The 22,043-nt window shown below is 42.3% G+C and overlaps 7 protein-coding genes and 1 long non-coding RNA gene across 9 annotated transcripts; 3 read left to right on the top strand and 5 right to left on the bottom strand.

The window, feature by feature from the left end:
* Positions 1-327: 327 nt before the first annotated feature.
* On the top strand, positions 328-3,218 carry LOC104817246 (probable protein S-acyltransferase 14). Its single transcript, XM_010546349.1, has 7 exons — positions 328-883; positions 1,213-1,432; positions 1,531-1,622; positions 1,994-2,117; positions 2,231-2,316; positions 2,478-2,543; positions 2,713-3,218. Exons 1-7 carry the CDS (start codon positions 674-676, stop codon positions 2,830-2,832), a joined length of 918 nt encoding a protein of 305 aa, XP_010544651.1. The 5' UTR covers positions 328-673; the 3' UTR covers positions 2,833-3,218.
* A 136-nt stretch (positions 3,219-3,354) lies between these two features.
* LOC104817245 lies at positions 3,355-4,729 on the bottom strand. Its single transcript, XM_010546348.2, has 2 exons — positions 4,489-4,729; positions 3,355-4,169 (listed from the first exon to the last, which is right to left on the bottom strand). Exons 1-2 carry the CDS (start codon positions 4,546-4,548, stop codon positions 3,567-3,569), a joined length of 663 nt encoding a protein of 220 aa, XP_010544650.1. The 5' UTR covers positions 4,549-4,729; the 3' UTR covers positions 3,355-3,566.
* Positions 4,730-7,207: 2,478 nt separating this feature from the next.
* LOC104817243 (40S ribosomal protein S13-1-like) lies at positions 7,208-8,906 on the top strand. Its single transcript, XM_010546346.1, has 5 exons — positions 7,208-7,319; positions 7,430-7,502; positions 8,026-8,164; positions 8,257-8,443; positions 8,669-8,906. The coding sequence occupies exons 1-5, from the start codon at positions 7,297-7,299 to the stop codon at positions 8,700-8,702; spliced, it is 456 nt and encodes a 151-aa protein (XP_010544648.1). The 5' UTR covers positions 7,208-7,296; the 3' UTR covers positions 8,703-8,906.
* On the bottom strand, positions 8,804-10,788 carry LOC104817244 (UDP-glucuronate 4-epimerase 4). The gene has a single exon (XM_010546347.2). The coding sequence runs from the start codon at positions 10,458-10,460 to the stop codon at positions 9,150-9,152; it is 1,311 nt and encodes a 436-aa protein (XP_010544649.1). The 5' UTR covers positions 10,461-10,788; the 3' UTR covers positions 8,804-9,149.
* Positions 10,789-11,058: 270 nt separating this feature from the next.
* LOC104817241 lies at positions 11,059-11,593 on the top strand. The gene is made up of 2 exons (XR_772488.1): positions 11,059-11,150; positions 11,265-11,593. It is a non-coding gene; the product is annotated as an uncharacterized LOC104817241 (long non-coding RNA).
* Positions 11,469-14,619, bottom strand: LOC104817242 (3-phosphoshikimate 1-carboxyvinyltransferase, chloroplastic). Its single transcript, XM_010546345.1, has 8 exons — positions 14,138-14,619; positions 13,440-13,684; positions 13,198-13,351; positions 12,752-12,966; positions 12,546-12,663; positions 12,086-12,296; positions 11,941-12,002; positions 11,469-11,842 (listed from the first exon to the last, which is right to left on the bottom strand). Exons 1-8 carry the CDS (start codon positions 14,477-14,479, stop codon positions 11,624-11,626), a joined length of 1,566 nt encoding a protein of 521 aa, XP_010544647.1. The 5' UTR covers positions 14,480-14,619; the 3' UTR covers positions 11,469-11,623.
* A 1,024-nt stretch (positions 14,620-15,643) lies between these two features.
* LOC104817240 (transketolase-1, chloroplastic) lies at positions 15,644-18,934 on the bottom strand. 2 transcript variants are annotated; one of them, XM_010546344.1, is made up of 7 exons: positions 18,388-18,933; positions 18,018-18,108; positions 17,813-17,918; positions 17,422-17,704; positions 17,188-17,336; positions 16,950-17,103; positions 15,644-16,847 (listed from the first exon to the last, which is right to left on the bottom strand). In XM_010546344.1, exons 1-7 carry the CDS (start codon positions 18,862-18,864, stop codon positions 15,888-15,890), a joined length of 2,220 nt encoding a protein of 739 aa, XP_010544646.1. In that variant the 5' UTR covers positions 18,865-18,933; the 3' UTR covers positions 15,644-15,887. The 2 variants fall into 2 exon arrangements, with proteins under 2 accessions (XP_010544646.1, XP_010544644.1); XM_010546342.1 differs by having other exon boundaries at positions 16,950-17,336; positions 18,388-18,934.
* A 539-nt stretch (positions 18,935-19,473) lies between these two features.
* On the bottom strand, positions 19,474-21,916 carry LOC104817238 (DNA repair protein RAD51 homolog 3). The gene is made up of 9 exons (XM_010546341.1): positions 21,720-21,916; positions 21,164-21,262; positions 20,949-21,071; positions 20,830-20,863; positions 20,685-20,755; positions 20,370-20,596; positions 20,105-20,236; positions 19,893-19,959; positions 19,474-19,797 (listed from the first exon to the last, which is right to left on the bottom strand). The coding sequence occupies exons 1-9, from the start codon at positions 21,832-21,834 to the stop codon at positions 19,622-19,624; spliced, it is 1,044 nt and encodes a 347-aa protein (XP_010544643.1). The 5' UTR covers positions 21,835-21,916; the 3' UTR covers positions 19,474-19,621.
* Positions 21,917-22,043: the final 127 nt, after the last annotated feature.

Genomic DNA, 22,043 nt, shown 5'->3' with positions numbered 1-22,043 from the left:
ATATATTTATTAGTCCTAGATGTGTAGCAAATATGTCCAGAATATATATATATATATATATATATGTATGTATATAATTTTTAACTTGATTCTATAATTGATGTCTTTTTTTCCCTTATGAAAAGCTCATTTCTATTTTATAACAATGGTGGTGGTTTATATTATATTTTATCGGCCGGGGTTTATATGCTAATTATAATTAGAGAAAAAAGTTTTTATACATCCATGATTAGATGAATATAGTTATGGACAAGTTATAGTTAGTTACTCTGATTACTTATAGGAAAAACATTTTGATTTGATGTTTGGTCGGATTTTTTTGTGGGCTAAAGAAAAGTCAAAAGTAAGGGATCAAAGAAAAACATCAAAGGTCAGAGCTTCTTCGTATTCCGTCCTCCCTTCAATGGCTTCTGCATACGAAGCGGAATCTTTCACTAACGTTATCTCCTAAACCCTTTTGATTTTATCGAGTTCTTGGGTCCCAGACAAAGCCCTAGGAAGATAGAGACTTTCTCTCGTTTTCTCGGAAAATTTTCTTCAGCACGCGCTTCTGCTCCGTCCCCTTTTGCCCAGAATTCGATCCAGTGTGCCGCGCTCCGTAGTTTGCTTCAGGAAATCAGAAAGTTTCTTCCTTTTTCTGCGGGTTGATTCTGTAATAGAATCGTGTTTGACTATGCACAGATCTGGTGCTGCAATGGCGTGGAACGTTTTCAAATTCTGCACGGCCTTACGGGGCCTTGGATCCATCATGATCCTTCTTGTTCTGGGCGTTGTCGGTGTGACCTATTACGCCGTCGTTTGGAGCAATTACGGACCGGCTCTGTTCGATGGCGGGCTTGATTCTCTCGTGGCTCTTGGTATTCTAATCATGTTTCATTCTTTGGTAAGACTTCATGAACTTGAAAACATACGCTTTCGATTCTGGGTTTTCTTCTTTCTGCTAATTCCGGATGGATAATCTGTGTAGATATGTCATTAGCCGTAGATTATCCTGTTACAAGCTTTAGTGCCGATAAAGACAAATTTTGGTTTATCGGCTTAGATGCAAGATCTTCATTCTGTTTCCGACAAGAGGGTTTGGGAGATGGAAATTATACATTTACATTTCTTCAGTGGGTGTTTGGATGTCCTGTTTTGAGGTGGTGTTGAATTTAGCTCGAATGAGGAGGCGCTTGACGTTGAGAAGTGACAATTGGGCTATTGATTGTGCAGTTAGTGATGCTTTTGTGGAGCTATTTCTCTGTTGTGTTCACTGATCCTGGTGCCGTGCCTCCTAACTGGAGGCCTTCTACCGACGAAGAAAGAGGCGAGGCTGATCCATTGAACAGTTTGGAGTTCGGCGGCTTACAACCTGACTCTTCAAACCAGAGACTCCGGTTTTGTAGAAAGTGCAGTCAGCCGAAACCTCCTCGTTGTCATCATTGTTCCGTTTGTGAGTAGTACTCTTCCTGTTCATTAGTTCATCTTTTTGCGGTATGTAATAGAGAAGTAGGGCAGTTGATATCGTGTTCCGTTGAATCGTTTGATCAGGTGGCCGGTGTGTGTTGAAGATGGACCACCATTGTGTTTGGGTGGTTAACTGTGTCGGGGCCCTGAACTATAAGTATTTCCTTCTTTTCTTGGTAGGTTCACTTTGCGTCGTTACTCGGTGTCCCATTCCATGTCCTTTAAGGCTGCTGAAATTTCTATGGATCATCTTTCGGGCTTCGTTATGGTTAATGCTATTTAACTGTTATAATACTTGCTAGATCATGTCACATAAAATATGCTTTTTCCCCGTTGTATTGCTGTTTCGTACATTACTTCACAACTGAATCATGCATCTTTGATTGAACCGGTATCTGTATACTTGAGTTGTTGTGCTTGCAGTCAAGTTTTCCTTGTTCATAAAGTGTTACTTTTCATGTTTGATTTGATACGAGGAAAAATTATATAATCTTCAGCTGATTCATGTCCTCATGTCCTAAATATTGTGTTTAAACATGAAATGCAGTTCTACACGTTCTTGGAGACGGCTCTTGTGACTTTGGTCCTAATGCCGCATTTCGTAGCATTTTTTAGCGACGAAGAGATACCGGGAACCCCAGGAACTCTTGCAACTACTTTTCTTGCATTTGGTATGTGTTGAAAATTCCGAGAGAGAAAAAAAAGCGTACGAGACATTTCTTGTTGCACTTGCGGCTCTCACCTATTCTATCCACGGATCTGATATTGTTTGATTATATGACAGTCTTGAACTTGGCATTTGCCTTGAGTGTAATGGGGTTCTTAATCATGCACATCTCACTGGTTGCTGCCAATACCACAACCATAGAGGTAGAGGTGTCTTCTTCTTCTTCCCCATGGCTCGTATTTCATCAATCTTGAAGCTTCCTCATAGAATGAAAAATTTGGTTTACCACTTATTTTGTAGCACAACTTCTCTTTCTTTCTTCTTTCCTTGCCCTAAGAGTTGGATGCCATTGATTTTTGAGCAGGCATATGAGAAGAAGACCAGTCCGAAATGGCGGTATGACCTCGGGAGAAAGAAGAACTTTGAACAGGTTGGTGTTAAATTTGACAAACAAGTCAGTCATGGCTTTATCTTTTGTTGAATGTAGCGTTTGGTTTTGAAATTTTTTTTAAGAAAAGGCAAGATTTCCTAATATGTTGTCTTCACATGAAAAGGATTCTTGAACCTCCACTAAAGCTTTGGTTTCTTTGTGTTTTAAGGTATTTGGGATGGATAAGAGATACTGGCTCCTTCCTGGTTACTCAGAAGAAGATCTAAGGCGAATGCCGGAACTGCATGGACTCGAATTCCCCTCAAGACCCGACTTTGATTCCGAATAGCTCCGAAGAAAGACAGCATTCCCTGGTTGGTAGTAAAGACATGGCAGGAAATCTCCTCTGCTGCAGCAATTCTTGGTGAGACACAGATTGTAAAGGAGTGAAGCCCGGAAAACGACATCCACAAAAGAGAAGATATGCTAACTCTGTAGACTGATGCCCGCGTTCCACGCTCAGAGAGGGTCGAGCATGTTCGCCGGAAGAAGGCTTGGCCTGGGAAATGAAGCCATTCATTTCAAGCTTTCATGGCTGCCCATTGTTTCCTTTGGTCTTGAAATAGTTGAAATGACCCTTTTATACCCTTTGGAGATGTAGAGCCAACTCTTGTGTAACTTGGAACGAGAAAAGGTATTGTCTGAATTTTGATCCTTCGATCGGTCTCGAGCCCATTTGGCCCACGTTGCTATCTGGATCAATTAACCATTTCACATCCAAAGCTCAAACCCAATTCATCATATGGCCTGATTTTGTGTAATAAACCGGTCATTTGCCTATGTAGTGTTTGGCCACTCGGTTACAAAGAACTCACGAAACTTGTATGTTTTTACTAAATTTACACATGGGTAAGATTTTGTTTAGAGCAAGTTATAACATTATAGTTATAGGATGTCGTGTCGTATTTACATTCTTATTTGTCCTATGGTAAGCAACCACACACAAGACAAGAACAGAAGGCGTTCAAGGGCAAAACGGGGAGAGCAGTAACGCGAGAAAGGGCGATATGATATCTTCTTCAATTAGCGCGTGAACAAGAAGTGCTCCTCTCCTGATCGTTGATCCACATGTTTAATCCAACGGCTAGGACGCTTCCTCATTTTAACACGCAGACCACCGCTGGCCCCCACGTGTACTATATCCAATCCATTCCCGACAGGCAAGAACACTGATCTCACGACACGTGTCCCTTCCCCAAGCACTCCCTGCCATCTGAACCCGGAGACAGATCTCTGCGTGGCGTTTTTACACACTAAAACGGCACCCATGTTGCTCAGATTCGCCGCCCTCAGCGCCCTCACGAACTCCCGCCGCTTGGAGTCAACGACCATGAAGTCAACGCCGGAGAATCCCTCCACCGCCTCGTCCAACGGGTCACCGACGATCACCTCAGTCGTCTCCGCCGTCACGGCGCCCCTAATGGCCGCCACGTAATCCGAGCGTGACTGCTCGTCGGGGACGATGCACACGTGGCGGCCGCGCGTGTGCTTGGCGGCGACGGCGAGGCCGACGCTCGTGGCGATGGGGTCGCCACGTGTCCACGTCTCGACGATCAGTCTGGCGTTCCAACCGGCGGCTGTAGCGGACAGGAACTCAGCCACGCCTGATTCTATGAAGCTCTTACACTGCATGCACACAATGGTTATTTCAGATCTCTGTGAAGCAACTGAAATCAACAGTCTCACCAAACCATAAAAAAAACTTATGTATAACATATTTAGAATCAAACATGCACAAAACAGACATGCATGTTTCTTTATTTTCTCTTACAGACATGCATGCTTGCTTTTCGTTTAGTACACTTGCCGTATGTCGGATAACTACCTATTCACCGGATATATATACACACACACACACAAATACGTACGGTGTATGCATATATATATATATATGTGGACGCATGGATCAAAGTCCAGACACAATATAAGGAGAAGGATCACGTACTGATTTGACGGTATCGATGTAGGCTTTGGATGCTGTTTCCGGCGACCAGACAAGCTTCATCTTCTACACAAGACTCTCTCTCTCTCTCTGTGGAGTTTGGTCTAAAACGGGAAGGGATGTGAAAGAGATAGACGGTTAGGTTATAAATGGAGGGCGTGGCGTTTTAGGACAGATGCGTTGACATTTGCTGACAGCCGAAGGAGAACGTGTCCTTCACCCTCTTCCTCCCCCATCCCATTTATTTCTCCTAGATTTCCCAAATCTCTCTCTCCCTTTTATTTCCCCTAAAACAAATATATTTCTTTTACTCAATCTACCGATTTGTTTTCATCTTTAATGGCCCATATATGATCTCACAGCTTGGATAAAGGTCATTCCAACAAAATTAGGAAATAAATATTCACATAATAAAATTGGTATAGTATATATTATGAAAGCATCTCTAAACTATTTTTTACCAAAAGATTTCTCTAAACTAATTTTGATATATGTATAATAAATGTTTTTCTATAAATTGGGCTTACTGTATATCTGTTGAATTTTCTGATTTAAATAATATTTCAAGAAAATCCGTATATGGTATATGGACGGGGTGATTATTTGATAAATGTATAATGGTTTCAACATAGACTTATTTTCCTTTGGTTATGATAATGGACATTGTTCCCGGTGAAAATGTGTATGCAATAGTCTCCGAACAATAAATATTAATACAAATAAATGAAACGGTCAAAATCAATCTTCGTCTTATTGTTAATTAATTTCAACTTAATGACGATTCAAGCTTTTGTAATTTTCTGGCCAGTCTTTTTCACTGTCCAAAACCAACTAATCCAAAAGCATTATTATTAAAAACCAACTAAGCATATATATGCTCGTAATAAACATATACATATATATATTTTATGTATGCATATTTATTGCTTGCTGATTTTGTGCGTGCCATGCAAGTTATAATTGAGGCTAAACACAGATATTGGCATTTACGCCCTTTACATATTTCGCATGAAATATATATTCGATATGATAAAAAAAATGGTAAATAATGGTATTTGTTTGGATACATATATATATATATGTATGTATGTATATATAATGATTCATACATGAAAAAAAAATGGTGTTGAAAATAGCATCGTGAACACTTCTTCAATTATCTCATACTTCGTAGAAAGCATGCAAACTAATAATTATATCGTAACAAAATTTTCTAAGCCAATCCATATATACTTTTAAAAAATAATATATTTAAAAGTGTTTATATTTTTGTATTCCTAAAAAAACTTCAACTTGTTAGTTATGAGCTACAAAAAAAAATTTAATATTAATTTAAGCATTCGAATTATAAACTTAAGACAATAAAAACTTATATATGTATTCATAAACTACAACATATATATACTAATTATTTTATCAAAAAAAAAAACTTATATATAAGGGAGACTTGTTTTGTTTCTGTTTCCTCTTAACTACAGTTTAGGAGCCTTTGAACCCATTAATAATATATAGGAATGTCCAAACAAGACCAAAACGGATTATATACATATATATATATATGTATACATAAAATAATTAGTATATATATGTTGTAGTTTATGAATGCATGGAAATATATTTTTACATGATTCGTGTATATACGCAGAAATAATTCGAACTCGAATATTTCCTCGACTAGCATTTAATTATTTATATGCATAGTCTCATGCTAAAGGAGACTAATTTATTTGATGATTCCTTTCATGAACCACGGCGTCTCCAAGTCGTATATAGGAACAGCCAAGAGCATACCTAGCAACCCCCATGATCTAGATTTTGAAGTTGACATTCCACTAAATTACGTTCCATATACGACAATTTTGCACTTTGTTTTACACTAACTATACATATAAACGTTTTTAAATTCCCGTTTTTATAATATACTTAACATATAATAAAACAATTTGACGAAGAATAAATATATGATGTACGTACGTATCAATTGTACTACATCCATCCTGATTATGACACCTCCAAAAGTCAACGCTTATCATCTCGCTTATCATACCAACTCGCCGTTTTTTAAGTTCGCATCTCAAATTTTTTTAAAAAAAACTTGTTAATATTATAATTTATATGCAGTGGGTTAGTTCCGATTTAAATAAGTTTCCACATGACCAAGTAGAATATGCTTTTATTTAATGCTCCCTCCTCCGAATTGTTTTAGTTCAGCGATTAGTCAGTATAATCAATTATTATAATGGGTACATACGTGCGCACACATAAACGTGTGATTTTCTATATACACAATTATAATCACACACACCCATATACATACATATATACATATATATATATATATAGAGAGAGAGAACATTGTTAGTCTTGGAGTTGGAGTTACATGTTCATGAGCATTAGGATGCTATCTTAATCGAGTTCTACACAGATTATCCATTACAAAAAAAATAAAATGCTATTTTACTAGAAATAAGCTTGGAAACCAAATCATGGGCAATCATAAAACGACGCCGTTTATAGATGGACTGGAGTTTAATATTGGGCTGAATACGGCCCATGGGTAATTATATACTATTGGGCCCACATCAATTTCCCCAGATCCGGCTTGATATTTTTGCGGCCATCACGTAAATACACCAAATAAACGAGGGTTTACGTGCAAATATCTAAGACTTTGAAAACCCTAGCAGTCGTTTCCATTAATTTGTAGCAGACTAGGGTTCCCGTTTCTTTCATTCTCTAGTGCCGCAGCAGGAGTGAGAAGCCGAGGCGCGTCGATCTCAGGGAAGCAGCGGAAGACCGTACATCGTCACCATGGGCCGTATGCATAGTAGAGGGTTCGTCGGCTTCTTTGTTCTGGTCCTTTTCTGTTTCCGATATCACAAGACCATTGCTCGTGTTGTGTCTGTCTGCTGATCTATTTCGCGTTGTGTTGTTTGTTCCGTAGTAAGGGTATTTCGGCATCTGCTTTGCCGTACAAGCGGACACCGCCGAGTTGGCTCAAGACCTCTCCACAGGATGTAAGAGTTTCAGAATCTTAGATTTGTCTTGTATTCACGTTTCAGAATCAGAAATCGGCATTACCTATTGCGTGAATATTGGTTGAGGTTGATGTTGTTATGTTTTCCGACAATTGCTGATTATACTTGTCCCGACAATTCCTTTCTCCGGTTGAGGTTGAGAGCGTGTGGCATTCATAGCAACCATATGATACAATATGTTGTTGGGTATCTGTGTGTGTGTGTGTAGTAACTTGACTTTGTTAGTCTAGGACCGTTGTTATGGAATTCCCTGATAGGTGATTTGTTAGATAATTTTGTAAAAGTTCTGTAATAATTTCAAAGCCATGATGATTTTGGATAAAGCCATAAACTCGATGGTGAGAAAGATGAACAGTGTACAAATAGACAGTTGATATTGGAGTTCTTTAGCCTTAGGCTTCGAATTTCCCTATACCAAAAGCAAAAGGTATGAAGTAAATGGTGCTTTGAATGTGATAAGTTGTCTGAGTTAGGGCTTTGATCCTGTTTTTTGATCAAACAGGTTGATGATTCCATTTGTAAGTTCGCCAAGAAGGGTTTGACCCCATCTCAAATCGGTGTCATCCTTCGTGACTCTCATGGAATCCCACAGGTGAAAAGTGTCACCGGCAGCAAGATTTTGAGGATTCTCAAAGCCCATGGTATGTCTGTATGTCGGGTATTTTTTTTTGTGGTCGGTCTTGTCTTTTGTTGTCGATAAACATGGGACTAAGAGTTTATTGTAAATGTAAAGGTCTTGCTCCTGAGATTCCTGAGGATCTGTACCACCTGATCAAGAAAGCAGTTGCTATCCGCAAGCACCTTGAGAGAAACAGGAAAGACAAAGATTCCAAGTTCAGGTTGATTCTGGTGGAGAGCAGGATCCACCGGCTTGCTCGTTACTACAAGAAGACCAAGAAGCTTCCTCCTGTCTGGAAATAGTAAGTACTTAACTTCGTTATGACCTGGTAGTTCTATTTCACACAAATCGTTTCCTGATTAGCCAGCATGGTTTAATTTAATATAAACTGAAATGGCATGTGGGAACATGATCAGACCAGAGTGTTGTTTAAACTGCTCGATAATTATCTTGATTGTATCTGTTTTTTTTAATTCTGAAAATGGATCTTAACAACATTTTGGTGGATATTGTTTATCTTTCTCAGCGAATCTACCACAGCCAGCACTCTTGTGGCTTAGAGAGGCATGGAGTTGGTGTAAAAGCTTCAAAGAACACCTCAGATTGCGTTGGCAGCATTTGGACTTCAGTTTCTTCTGCTCTTGAACTAAATCTCTGTGTCTTTTTTTTTGCCTTTCTAGTTTTGTCGGGTTACAATGAGATTTTGAACATTTTGAGAACACAGAGTGTTTTATTTATCACCAGACTGGTTCATGGTTCTCTTACGGCACTGAGCTCATGCAGAATCTCTACTGCTTCTTTGGCTTTTCTTTCATTTGGGTTTGTGTGGAAACGTGATAAGGTTATTGTATTATCTCATCATTTCATTTCAAAATCTGTCTGCAATAGGCTCATCGCCGGAAGCAACAACGACGATGACAACTCAAAAAAAAAAAAATTAAAGAAAACGAGATCGAAAACAAGAATCACAACGAACGGAGGAGAGTTCAGACACAACTGAAGAAACATCATCTAGCATCAGCTTTGTTCCCATCACCACCAGAGTAGTAACTCACGTACCATCTGACAAACTTCTTGAGACCTGTCTGAAGATCCGTACTGGGCTTGTACCCGAGCTCGTGTTGAGCTGAGCTAATGTTGGCGTGAGTGAACGGAACGTCTCCGTTTCTGGGCATCTTCATTATGTTCCTCTTCGCCTTCACCTTCAGCAGCCTCTCCAGTATTCCGACGAGATCCGATACCGGAACCGGCGAAGTGTTTCCCAGGTTGAACACTCTCAGCTGAGCAGGCCCCTTCTTCTTCCCTCTGCTTCCGGTGCTCTTCTCCGCCGTATCCAGCGCCGCCAGACAACCCTTCACTATATCGTCGATGTACGTGAAATCCCTCGCCACCGTCCCGTGATTGGCCGCTTCGAATATCGGAATCGTTTTCCCTTGAAGAATGTCCCTCGTGAAGAAGAAATACGCCATGTCTGGTCTTCCCCAAGGTCCGTACACCGTGAAGAACCTCAACCCGGTGAGAGAGAGGCCGTAGATGTGGTTGTACGTGTGAGCGATCTCTTCTCCGGCTTTCTTCGTGGCAGCGTACAAGCTTGCCGGTTGATCAGTTCTGTCCTTTTCGGAGAACGGGACCTTCGTGTTGAGGCCATAGACAGAACTCGACGAAGCCCACACGATCGCAGGTTGTCGGTTCACGGATTTGCACACCTCGAGGAGATTCACGAACCCGGCGATGTTGCTGTGGACGTAGGAGCTAGGGTTCTCCATGGCGTACCGTACACCGGCCTGAGCGGCCAAGTGCATGACGTGGGTGAACGGCACGAGCCTGAAGAGCTCCCTGAGTAATGCGACGTCGTTTATGTCTCCTTCCACGATGAAGACGCCACTTCGGTCCAACAGCGCTTGGCGGGCTCGTTTCAGAGAAGGGTCGTAGTAGTCATTGAAGTTGTCGAGACCCACGACGCCATCGCCGCGGCGCTTGAGCGCGGCGGAGACGTGAGTTCCCACGAAGCCGGCGGCTCCGGTGACGAGGACGGTCATGGCGCCGTTGGAGGTTCGGATTTGGGCGGATGCTCGGACCCGTTTCTCCCAAGCGGGTCCTCCGTAGCTGTAGTTTCGGAGCGAGCGGCGAGATGGATCCGACGGCGAAGAATTCGACGGCGGAGATCGGAGGAAGAATACGAGTATGAGGCAGAGGAGGAAGAAGGAGAAGAATGTGAGCTTGGTGAGGGATGAATGCCACCTCGCGCGGTGCAAGTACGGCGACTTGTCCATCTTGAACTTGCCTGGACTCGAAGGTATGTCGTCAAGGCGCGACATTTTTCCCGGGAAAGTGGCGGAAAATGCAGAGGCACGGTTCTGGGTCTCCCTCAATTCGTTTCCAGTTTTCTGGGTTTCCCTCAGATTCTCTCCTTTTTTTTTTTTTTTTAATCCTCGCAGCTTCTTAGAATCTTTGGGTTTCTTACAAGAACGGATTGTGGATGTTTCTTAATGATGACTCCACGATGTAAAGATCTGAAATCCGATTTCTTTTTGTTTAAGTTTTTAAATAAAAATAATAAAAAAAATGTGCGGCTTTTGATCTAATCAGTCTTGGATTAAAAATAGAAAGTGAGGTTCGTGTAAAACAAACAAAAAGCTTGACAGGAGAGGAAAGAGGGGACAGTAAAACATAAATAAATCTTTGACTCTCGAGCTTTTTGTAGAGACAATGAGATTTGATTGGTCAAGAACTCCCCCAAAGTTAGGGAAGCCTCTAATCTCATGTTTTATTAAAGGAAGACCCTTTGGAGGTTTGGATTTTGTTGAGAGATTGGTAATGGCGTATGGCTGAAATTGGGCCCCTAATTTTGAATAGGTTGTTTCCAATCCCTAGATTCAATGCCTTGTGCTTTGAAAGGTGTGAGAGATTTATGGGAGTTGGGAAATGTTTGTGGCATTCAAGAAATACCCATATTGTTGTGTTCATCATCCCTCAATCTTGTGAGCAATGCGTGAAGATTTCATGAAGTAAAGTGCTTTGAAATAGTTTAATTTTGGGCCAACCAAAGTTTTGAAAAAAAAAAAATTGATATTTGTATCATTATGTCTTGATCCTTTGATTACAATGTGCATTGAAAACAGTTGTCAAGGGATGACAGGAGGGCTTTTTTTCTCTATGGTACAAAATGGCAAAAAGATACAAACCGCTAACACCCAAGCCCCATGTGAAAATCTGATCCCACACGAGACAAGAACATGGTACTCCTACTTCACCCTTTTGTGAAACGTGACTATATATTATAATAATAATAATAATAATAAAGATTCAAACTTTGGACAGAAACATTCACGGATCTCACTTTCACTCGGATTATGGGAAAATCGATACAAAGAGGCATGTCCATGTCCACCAGACAATGTAATGATACTCTTGACGCTCTGATGAGTTTTGTAACGTTACAAAGGTAAAAGACAGAAAGCACACGCCATTTGATGTGGGTTTAGAGCTTGGTGACTCTCTCAAGGACTTGGAAATAGTCAGGGAAAGTTTTCCTGGTGCAGCCAGGATCCCTGATGGTGACTGGAACATCTGCACATGCAGCCAGAGAAAACGCCATTGCCATTCGATGATCATCGTATGTGTCGATCTCAGCCGGCTTCAGCTTCTCCGGTGGAGTGATCACGCAATAATCCGGACCCTCTTCCACCGTCGCTCCCAGCTGCAAGAAATCGCCAAAGGAATGGCCAGGAGTTGCTTATAATGAACATCGAGAAGCATAGAGATGGTTAAACACTGCAAAAGATAGATGGAATCTACCTTTCTAAGCTCTGTGCAAATTGCAATCATCCTTTCTGTCTCCTTTACTCTCCAGCTGGCCACTGCATGCAGGAAGATGAAGAGTTAAATGCAGATGAATCTTGGAGGAGAGGGAAGGTGAGGGGTGAAACAAAGAGTTCCTTACCGTCTCTGATGGCGGTCGGGCCGTCAGCAAAGAGAGCAACAACAGCAAGGGTCATGGCCACGTCAGGCATTTTGTTCATGTTGACATCAACACCACGCAAGTGCCTCATTCCAAAAGCATCTCTCGGTGGTCCGGTGACAGTCACACTGTTTTCCGTCCAAGTGACCTTGGCCCCCATTTTCTCCAAAACCTCCGCAAATTTCACGTCTCCCTTTATCCATTAGTACTAAATAGTTAGCTAATATAGCACATCGAACTCATCAAGGTTATAAAAAACGAAACTTTAAACAGATTGAATATCGTTACAGACATTCATAAACATAGTATCCTCTTCAAAAACACTTCCTCCATGTTTTTTTTTCTTTATTGTAAAGCAACGGAAAAGACCGCAAAAAATGAAATACTTCATACTAAAAAAATTTGGTGGAAAAAACTTAGACAATTCAGTCAAAAGAAATACCTGCAAGCTGCTTGTTCCACAACCTTCAACAGTGACAGTTCCACCAGTAATGGCGGCACCAGCTAAGAAATAACTAGCACTTGAAGCATCACCTTCAACATATGCATTACCAGGTGACCTGCAGCATTTGTCATTTCACCGTTTCCATCTCGTCTATGCAATTTCGGAATGGAAAAAAGATGATAAATGCATCGGAAGAAGCTTACTTGTACTTTTGACCTCCTTTGACATAGAAACGATCCCAACTATCACTATGCTCGGCATGGACACCAAAACGTTCCATCAACTTCAGCGTCATTTCAACGTATGGGACAGAAATCAATTTATCAACGATCTCAATCTCTACGTCTCCGAGCGCTAAAGGAGCTGCCATGAGCAAAGCAGTCAAGTACTGACTACTGATAGACCCAGAAAGCCTCACCTGCAAATGGCAACTAGTCAAATGTTTCAGCACGAAACCACTTCGTTTAAAGAATCAGAATGGCAATGGATCTCCCAAGAACCCTCTTTTCGTGTCGGCATAAACTGAATTTAGTCAGTACAGAGAAAGAAAATCTATGACACCTAACATTTAGTTCAGAGAGAAACATTAAATCGACTTTTGAAATTACCAAACTACATCTGTGGTGAACACACTATTGCAACATCTCACCTTTCCACCGGGAAGACCACCACTTGCATTTACGCGAACCGGAGGGCAGTTTGTGCCGAGAGTACATTCGACATCTGCACCGAGCTGCTTAAGACCAACAACCAAGTCCCCTATAGGCCTTTCCCTCATTCGTGGCACCCCATCAAGCACATAACTGAAATACATAGAAAATAACCAAAAACATCAACATATATGTCAAAATCACCAAACACCGAAAGGGAGGAATAAACTCTTTTGCCCACCTTGCGTTGCCACCGGCGGCAGTAACTGCAGCTGTAAGTGGCCTCATAGCTGTTCCCGCATTTCCCAGGAAAAGTTCGATTTCGCCCTTCGAATCTTTAGCAGCCGGGAATATTCCACCGCATCCTTCGACAATCGCACGGTTGTTTTCACTGTCATGTTCCACATTTAGCCCTAGTGTCTTTAACGCCCCGAGCATGTAATTGATATCGTCACTGTTCAACAGGTTGTCCACTACCGTTGTTCCCTACAGAGCAAGGCAAATAGATAGACAACGGAGATTCAACAATGACCGAAGCTAAACTAGCAAACAGAAGGAAAAGAAAATGAAAATAAACCACTGGTATCATCATGTAGTATCTCCATGACCAAACACGCAAATGCTTTGATCATATTGTCGTATATATCACAATTGAGGCAAAATCGAGCAATTTCGATTCTTTATTCCTTCACTAATCACAAATAAAGATCCCTCTGCCAACCCAAAAATACAGACTTTCTACACAAAGCCGACATAAGTAATCAAGCAATGGCCACCAGGAAAATGTCACCAAAATACGAAAGTCTCGGGATTTTAGCAAATACGAACACAAGCTGGAGCTGAGAAGTTGCATATACCAGATAATTGAAATCGATAACAATATTCGTGACTCTAAATTCGGAAATAAAAAGCCGGTCAAAGGAATAAATCGTGTGATACCTCAGACAGAGCAGCGAGAAGCAAAATCCGATTGGACAGAGACTTCGAGCCCGGCAACTTAACCAGACCCGAGATTTCTCTGATGGGTTGAAGCACAATCTCTGGAGCCTTCGAGGGCTTCTCGGCCGTGCTGACGGAAGCCACAACCCTAACCGGACGAATTCCCGAAGCACCCAGATTCCTCGCACTCTTCTTCAAGCCCCAGGACGAACTCGGGTAAGTTTTGAGCTGCTGCGTCCTCAGCGAAACCGAGAATGGCGATTTGGGTTCATGGGTTTTGGAGAGGTTGGGGATAACACGTGGATTCTGGACGCCATGGCAGATTCTGCTCGCTTGCGCCATTGGCTCTCCTCGGGGAAGATTGCAATCCTCTCTATGCAAAAATGGGGTTTTTTCAAAGTTGAGAAATTGGGAATGGTGGGTTTTGGTGAAATAGAGAGAGACGCTTATTTGTTGTTGAGATTTGACGGCTTCCCACCAACCTACCCTCTTTGTCCCTCCGATTTAACTTAATAAACCAAATATCAAATATCCACAACTCCAAATTTCTCCATTTATTCCGAAATTAAAATCCAAAATTTCATGTGTTCTTTCTTTAAAAAATTGAATTCCGTCAATATAACCGTATGTAAATACATTTCTAAAACGAAAATTATTGATATATATTTTTTTAATGAGATTGGTGGAAGAACACTTTGGGGGGAGTTGGTGGGGGGAGTAGAGTTCATTGCCTTTGGAGATTTCACAGTCAAGGCTCGGAGGCAGCCAAGAACTCTCCACCAACCCAATCAACCAACCAAAATTTGACACGTGTTTTTGAATGTTTGTGATCGCGCAGCACCTGATCCATCCCCCGGAAACGTGGGGCCTTTGGTAGGTGAACTTGGGACTGGAGTGGAGGGTCTCCAAATCCAATCTCATATATATATATATATGTAATACACACACATTATTATATCACTACATTAAATAAATGATGAGCCTTTTGGGCCTACGTGTCATTTGTGGGCTTTATAAAGCCCACAAATACATTTTCCGCCAACAAAAATGATCCGAATATGCTTTGCTTGCAGTATATTCCACGTCACGTCCCCTTCCTTTGGGATATACTCCAAATTGGTTGGCCTCAACTCCATGTGTGTGGATGGAAATTGGATTTATTAGGGTGGAATATGATAAAGGGTTGTCAATGAATTTGGGCTAAAAAGACAAAAGACACACAAAAATGGGACATGTGATGGTGAAACAGAAGATCGCCAGCCGCAAGTTAACATCTTCCCCCACTCTCTTTATCGGTTAGACAGAGATACGGTCCGAAAATTTAAATGGACCTCAAGAAAACCCTAATATGTTATGCAAATCCTTGATGGTATTTTGGTAAATAAAAACAATGGTGTCTTCTTTCACGTTACCCAAGATTTCCCCATCCAGTGGATGGACGGTTCCTGTCTCGCGCCCCTGTTTTATCAGTTGTGTTTTTTTTTGTAAGAAGATAAAACTCTGTGGTGGGGAAAAAAATCTCTGGATTTGAAGCATAACAATACAAGAGTTGTTACAGATAATGGAGTTCCCAGTCCTCCCATGGCTTTGCTCTTCTCCAAACCTATGTTGACTTCTCAAGGAATTACAAGAAAGAAACAAAAGGAAATCTCTTCATCTTGCTTTTTTTTTCTTTTATTTGATTTAAAACAGAGGGGAATGCTGAGAACAGCTTCTCTGTAATGTGACATAGCAAACCAGAGAAGAAGATCTAGATCAGTGCCTTAGCTGCTGCAATAACAGCGTCCACAGTTATACCGAACTCCTTGTAGAGTAAGCCTGCTGGTGCACTGGCCCCGAAGGAGTCAATCCCGATAGCCTTCCCTTTCGACCCGACAACCTTTTCCCACCCGAAAGTCGATCCAGCTTCAATGCTAACCCTAGCCGATACATCAGATGGCAAAACGCTTTCCTTGTATGCATCTGACTGCTCAGCAAAGAGCTCCCAGCACACAAAGGACACCACTCTAACAGCTTTGCCTTCCTTCCTGAGTTCCTCAGCTGCCTTAGCAGCGATTTCTAGCTCAGACCCAGTTCCAATCAAGATCACATCGGGTTTGTTACCGGACGAGTTGTCAGAGATTGTGTATCCACCCTTCTCGACGCCTTCAATGGATGTGCCGGGAAGTTGAGGCAGCTTTTGCCTAGAGAGTGCTAAGACAGAGGGTGTCTTGCGTTTAGAGACGGCAATCTTGTATGCACCAGCTGTTTCGTTACCATCAGCAGGACGGAACATCAGAATATTGGGCATGGCACGGAAACTGACCAAGTGCTCAACTGGCTGGTGGGTCGGCCCATCTTCTCCGAGACCAATGGAATCATGGGTCATCACGTAAATAACACCAGCTTCAGACAAAGCTGAGATTCTCATGGCAGCTCTCATGTAGTCAGTAAAGACAAAGAAAGTTGCACAGTAGGGGATAAGGCCCGGGCTGTGAAGGGTAATGCCGTTGCAGATGGCTCCCATACCGTGCTCCCTAACACCAAACCTTAGGTTTCTCTCTTCGGGTGTCCCCTTTTGGAAATCACCAAACATTTTGAGCAATGTCATGTTGGAAGATGCAAGGTCAGCACTCCCACCAAGGAAACCGGGCACAACATTTGCAAGGGCATTAAGGCATTGCTGAGACAGGTTTCTGGTAGCATCACCCGGGGACTCAGGGGTATATGTCTGAAAATGAAAAGAGAAAGCAGTCATAAAAAAAACAGATCAAGAAAACCAATCAAAACTAAAGATGGTAAAGCATAATCACCAAATTAAAGATTTACTTACAGGCAGTGCCTTCTCCCAACCAGAAGGCAATTCACCAGTGATGATAGCTTTCAGTTCTGCAGCTTCCTCTGGGTATTTCTTCTCATACTCTGCAAACTTGGCATTCCAATCAGCTTCAAGAGCAGCCCCTTCAGGGGTATGCCGGCTCCAGTGGCTGGAAAATGTACGAAACACAATAAAGAACAGAAACTTTCCAATACCATAAAAAGTAACAGAAGCCAAATTTAGATCTACTAACCTTTTAACATCGTCAGGTACATGCAATGGCTCATAGGGCCATCCAAGGTTCTTTCTAGTTGCCTCAACCTCCTTCTCACCAAGTGCACTACCGTGTACACTGTACGAGTTTGCCTTGTTGGGAGACCCAAAACCAATGGTGGTTGTGACCTGCAGATTCAACGGGCTATATGTAAAATGGTAGCCAATTATCTGGAAAAAGCGTTGCTTAATGGCTAAAGAAATGTGCATATACCTTGATCAATGTGGGCTTGTCTTTCACAGCCTTAGCTTCCTTGATGGCAGCACGGATCTCGTCATAGCCAGTGTTTCCATTCTTCACCCAGATAACATGCCATCCAAGGGCTTCAAACCGTTGGTCAACATTCTCGGTGAAGGCAATTTCCGTGTCACCATCAATGGAAATGTGATTGTCGTCGTAAAAAGCAATGAGCTTTCCAAGTCCCCAGTGGCCAGCAAGAGAGCAAGCTTCATTTGAAATTCCCTCCATCTGACAACCATCTCCCAGGATCACATATCTGGATGAAGCAAACCATTTTAAGCATTAACCCAACCACACAAGGCAGCTTTTTTTGCAATAACCAAAAAGTCTATGTAAGTAATGGCAGGAGGATTTCACATATTACGTGTAATGGTCAACAATTTCACTGTCGGGTTTGTTGAATCTAGCTGCCAAATGCCTCTCAGCAAGAGCTAAACCGACACCATTCGCAATACCTTGTCCGAGAGGACCTGATCACAGATAAAAGAGGACACAACGATTATCACCATTGACAGAGAAGCTTAAGTAAAATGGTAAGAACTAAAAATCCAAGGAGTACAAAAGCCAACCGGTAGTCACTTCAATTCCAGGAGTCTCGAAGTTCTCGGGGTGTCCCGGTGTTCTGCTTCCCCACTGACGGAAATTCTTCAAATCTTCTTCCTAATGAACAATCAATCATAAATCATAAATTCGTCTAGTAACTCAAATCTCAGTCTCCCAATCATAGATCAGATATGCGTATATACATCCACCCCGGATGAACAGAAGAACGCAGAGATTACATTCTGCAACTATGATCAGTTTGATGGAAAACGGAAGATCCATATCTTATCAGTTTGAATTTCCAACTCCCCACCACCGTATAGATTCAGGCCACTGATTTCAATAAGCCCACGATCTAGAAATTGAAAAGGAACCAATGGAGAAGAGAAAAACAACCTTAACGCTGTCGTATCCAGCAAGGTGAAGCAATGCGTACTGCAACATACAACCATGTCCAGCGGAGAGAACGAAGCGGTCACGGTTGAACCAGTAAGGGTTCTTGGGGTTGTACCTCATGACTTCATCGTACAAAATGTGACCCATCGGGGCACAGCCCATGGGCAAACCCGGGTGACCCGAGTTCGCCTTCTGCACAGCGTCGATCGCCAGGAACCTGATCGTGTTGATCGACTTCTCCACAACCGACGCCTCAGTGGTTGTGTCAATCGTCTCCACGGCGGCGGCACGGATTACGGGGCGGGTATCGCGGTGGCGCGTGGGTCCGGCGCGTCTACGGGAGGAGGAGGCGGCGCGTGGGCCGGTGGATTTGAGGCCGGAGAAGGCGGGTAAGGAGACGCGCTGGTCAGAGCCATGGTGAGAAAGGGCGCGGGCGAGGAGGGCTTGAGAGAGCGCAAGGGAAGAAGTGGAAGCCATGGATGCGCTCTCTGGTTCTAGAGAGAGAAAGAGGAGCTAGTGGTGAAGAAATGAGCGATGAGCGTCTCGGCAAGTTGGATTTTTAGGGGATTATGAGCCAACCAAACACTTCTTTCCACATCTCCTCGTATACGCTAAGGGACAATTCCATCCATCCAAATCTGACCGTTAGATCTGGAAAGGCCACATCCTGACCGTTCATTGCGGCTAAGAGTTCAGTGATCCTCTCTGCCTTTCACCAAAAACCATAGAAATAAATATTTTAAGTTCCATTTGTCTTTTCCAAAATTAATAATTATCTTTCTTTCCGTTTAAATGGAATAATGAATTCGAAGTTCAACAAAAGAAAAGATGCCGTCAAGAGGTCAGATAACGGCGGCTGAAGTTGGTGGAAAGCAAAATCAAGGGCCTTGAGATGTTGGTTGGGTAGCCGTTTGGTGAAATAATCAAAGTAGATTATTACAGTCATGATAATAATATTAACCTAACAACATTAGTTGCTTTGGATCTGCAAATTGATCCAAGACTCCACATCCAGTTGTCCGAATACACACGTTTCCTTAACCGGGTCAAACCGGAACAGTAATGGATTCTGGTTCTGGTTCAATCTTCAAAAACCAGACAGGATGTTTTGTATTGATCCAGTTCAGACATTGTAATGGTAGCAAACAAAGGAGACAGCACCTGTGTTTTGTTTGCCAGCATTGCCACTTTTAATGGCAAAGACTGCTAAAAAGGGGTAAGAAAGATCGGATCTTTACATCATCTTGACCCGCTTGCTGTTGGAGGACGAGTTTCTTATGCCTCGGCCAGTTACAGAGAACGGTGCAGAGGCCGACGGAAGTGAAGGGGACTTGTCTATGTATGCATAACGCTCTTCACCGTTCCAGTACAAGATAACTCGGTTGGTGCAAGAATGAGACCAGCTATCTCCTACTCCACCCACATCCAGAGCCAATGAGCTCAAGCTTGAGATTGTAACAAAGGATGATGGCAAAAAGAAAAAAAAAAAAGGAGAGATGGCTTACCTAGGGCAAGAGCTAACTGGAAAGAACCTTCGGTGTACTTGGTGGTCACCTGATTCAATAAAACAACCTGCCATGGAGAAGCCAAATACTATGTTTGATCTTGTAATTTACAGTATAGGACAAATCGTTAGGGCCACAAGTGAAATGGGTCTGGCAGAAGTGGGTCATAACAAGTTTCGCGAGATAGATAAGTGCCTAAGAACAGCTCTTACCGCTAACGAAAATGTCTTGGCCAGTTTCATGAACTTCAAAGCCATCTCACTGAGCACTCGGGTCCTCTGGACCAAGTCCTCAAAGTCCTGTCGGAAATGAAATGTGATACTGTCTACAATGACCACTTTAACCTGCAAGCATAAAAACAAAATGCCTGGTCACAAGGAAATCACCCATGAGTAACAAACCAGAGACTTTGGGCAACCAGTCTAGATATAAATAAGATCAGGGCCAAGAGAGAACTGACAAGATGCATATACCTACATCTTTATTTTCAGAGATGAACTTCTCAAGATGATTGACCAATGCAATTTGCTCAGTGTAACTGCAGACACGGAAATAGAATATGTTCTCCAGGATATCCTTGGGCTGCATCTGAACTTGGCTTGCATGAAAATGTTTATGCATGTATCCTGTGTATTCTGCCATGTCTTCAACACATGCTTCTGCAATCTGTAGAGCACGCTCCACCATGAAGCTGCCCTCAGTATCTGTGCATCCATCCATTTTAGAATTTCAAAAATTCAGTAAAGAATTAATCAGCAGAATAGCCAATGTGATAGTGATACCGAAAGATACCTATGTATATTGCTTTTCCTCCAAGACCACCAACCTCACCAGGAATCTGAACATTTACAGAGAGCTGGATCCTGAAACCGAACAGCAAGTCATTGGAAAAGTAGCTTCAAAGAGAAATTTACAAAAATGCAGTAGATGGGTTTACCCCAGTTGGGTCTTGCCCATCCCCGGAACCCCACCTGCAGATATAGACAACAATTCAATCCCTCATTACCCAATCCCATAAAGAGAACACATTTAGAAAAAAAAAGATAGATGACGGACCGATTTCAGTAACCTCCCTACAACTTATTCCACCACCCAAGATGTTATCCAGATCAGAGCAAGATGTAGTAATGCGTGCTAAGGATTCCTCCTCGCTGAGGATGTCCCAAGCATTCTTTGCACCTTTCCCAGTAACATATCATCGAAAGCGAATTCTTCAGTACTTTATATATGAAAAGCCACCACCTTTGGAGTTTGGAGAGTTCAGAAACTACCATTTATGACAGGGTGGTCTCGGGAGCTTGCACCAGACCCACTAGCTCGGGCTGAAAGTTGCAGAATATCAATGGCTTCCGCCTCTGTAATACTTAGATCTGCCCAGAGAAGAAGAATCACTAAAAAATGACCAAAACATTGGATTTAACCTTTCGTGATGGGAGGAAAACTTCGTCGCTAATAACATAGAAAGATAGAAAGACAAGTGCAATGGATAAAGAGATGTCTTGGGAGCGTCAGGGAGCAATTTGGCAGAGTTTTTGCTTAAGGGATAAACCCTAAACCCCTATACCATGATACTTTGATTTCACCGTAATGGAAACGAGGGCAAAGCAGCATTTTTCCGGAGAAACTGAACTAGGTTACACTCGTCAAGCAGATTTCAGCATATTCAAAGATGAGGGCAAAGCGTCATCTGCCTGAGAAACTAATCTAGGGTACAATTCAAGCTCTTCTCTCAATCCCGATTCGGCCCAAAAGTTCATGATTCTCGAGTTTTTCGTGAAAAGTGGAAGTGGAATGGACGAAGAATTTTCAAGGTAAGGAGTAATTCACCTCGAGCGAGATCAGAGGAAGAAAGGGAAGAAGAAATCGAGGAGAGAGAAGTATAGCCAGCGGATATCAGCTTTCCTCTCAGCGACGACGACAATGGCAGCATCCACACCTCCATCACTACGGCGGCAAAAGTTGCTTCAATCGCCTGCAATTTGGCGCCAAACAGCGTTTTCTTTTCCTCGGCACCATCATTGTCGGAACGAACGGGCAAAAAAGGAAAAGAACCGGGTCGGGTTAAAGTTAATCGGGTCGACCGTTTCTTTGCTTGTGGATAATAACGCATATGGAAATGATCCTTCTTCCTTCTTCTATTCGATAATCCAT

This window comes from Tarenaya hassleriana, unplaced genomic scaffold, assembly GCF_000463585.1.
Source record: "Tarenaya hassleriana unplaced genomic scaffold, ASM46358v1 Cleome27, whole genome shotgun sequence".
NCBI classification, from domain to species: domain Eukaryota; kingdom Viridiplantae; phylum Streptophyta; class Magnoliopsida; order Brassicales; family Cleomaceae; genus Tarenaya; species Tarenaya hassleriana.
This window is presented reverse-complemented; position numbering and strand designations above follow the sequence as displayed.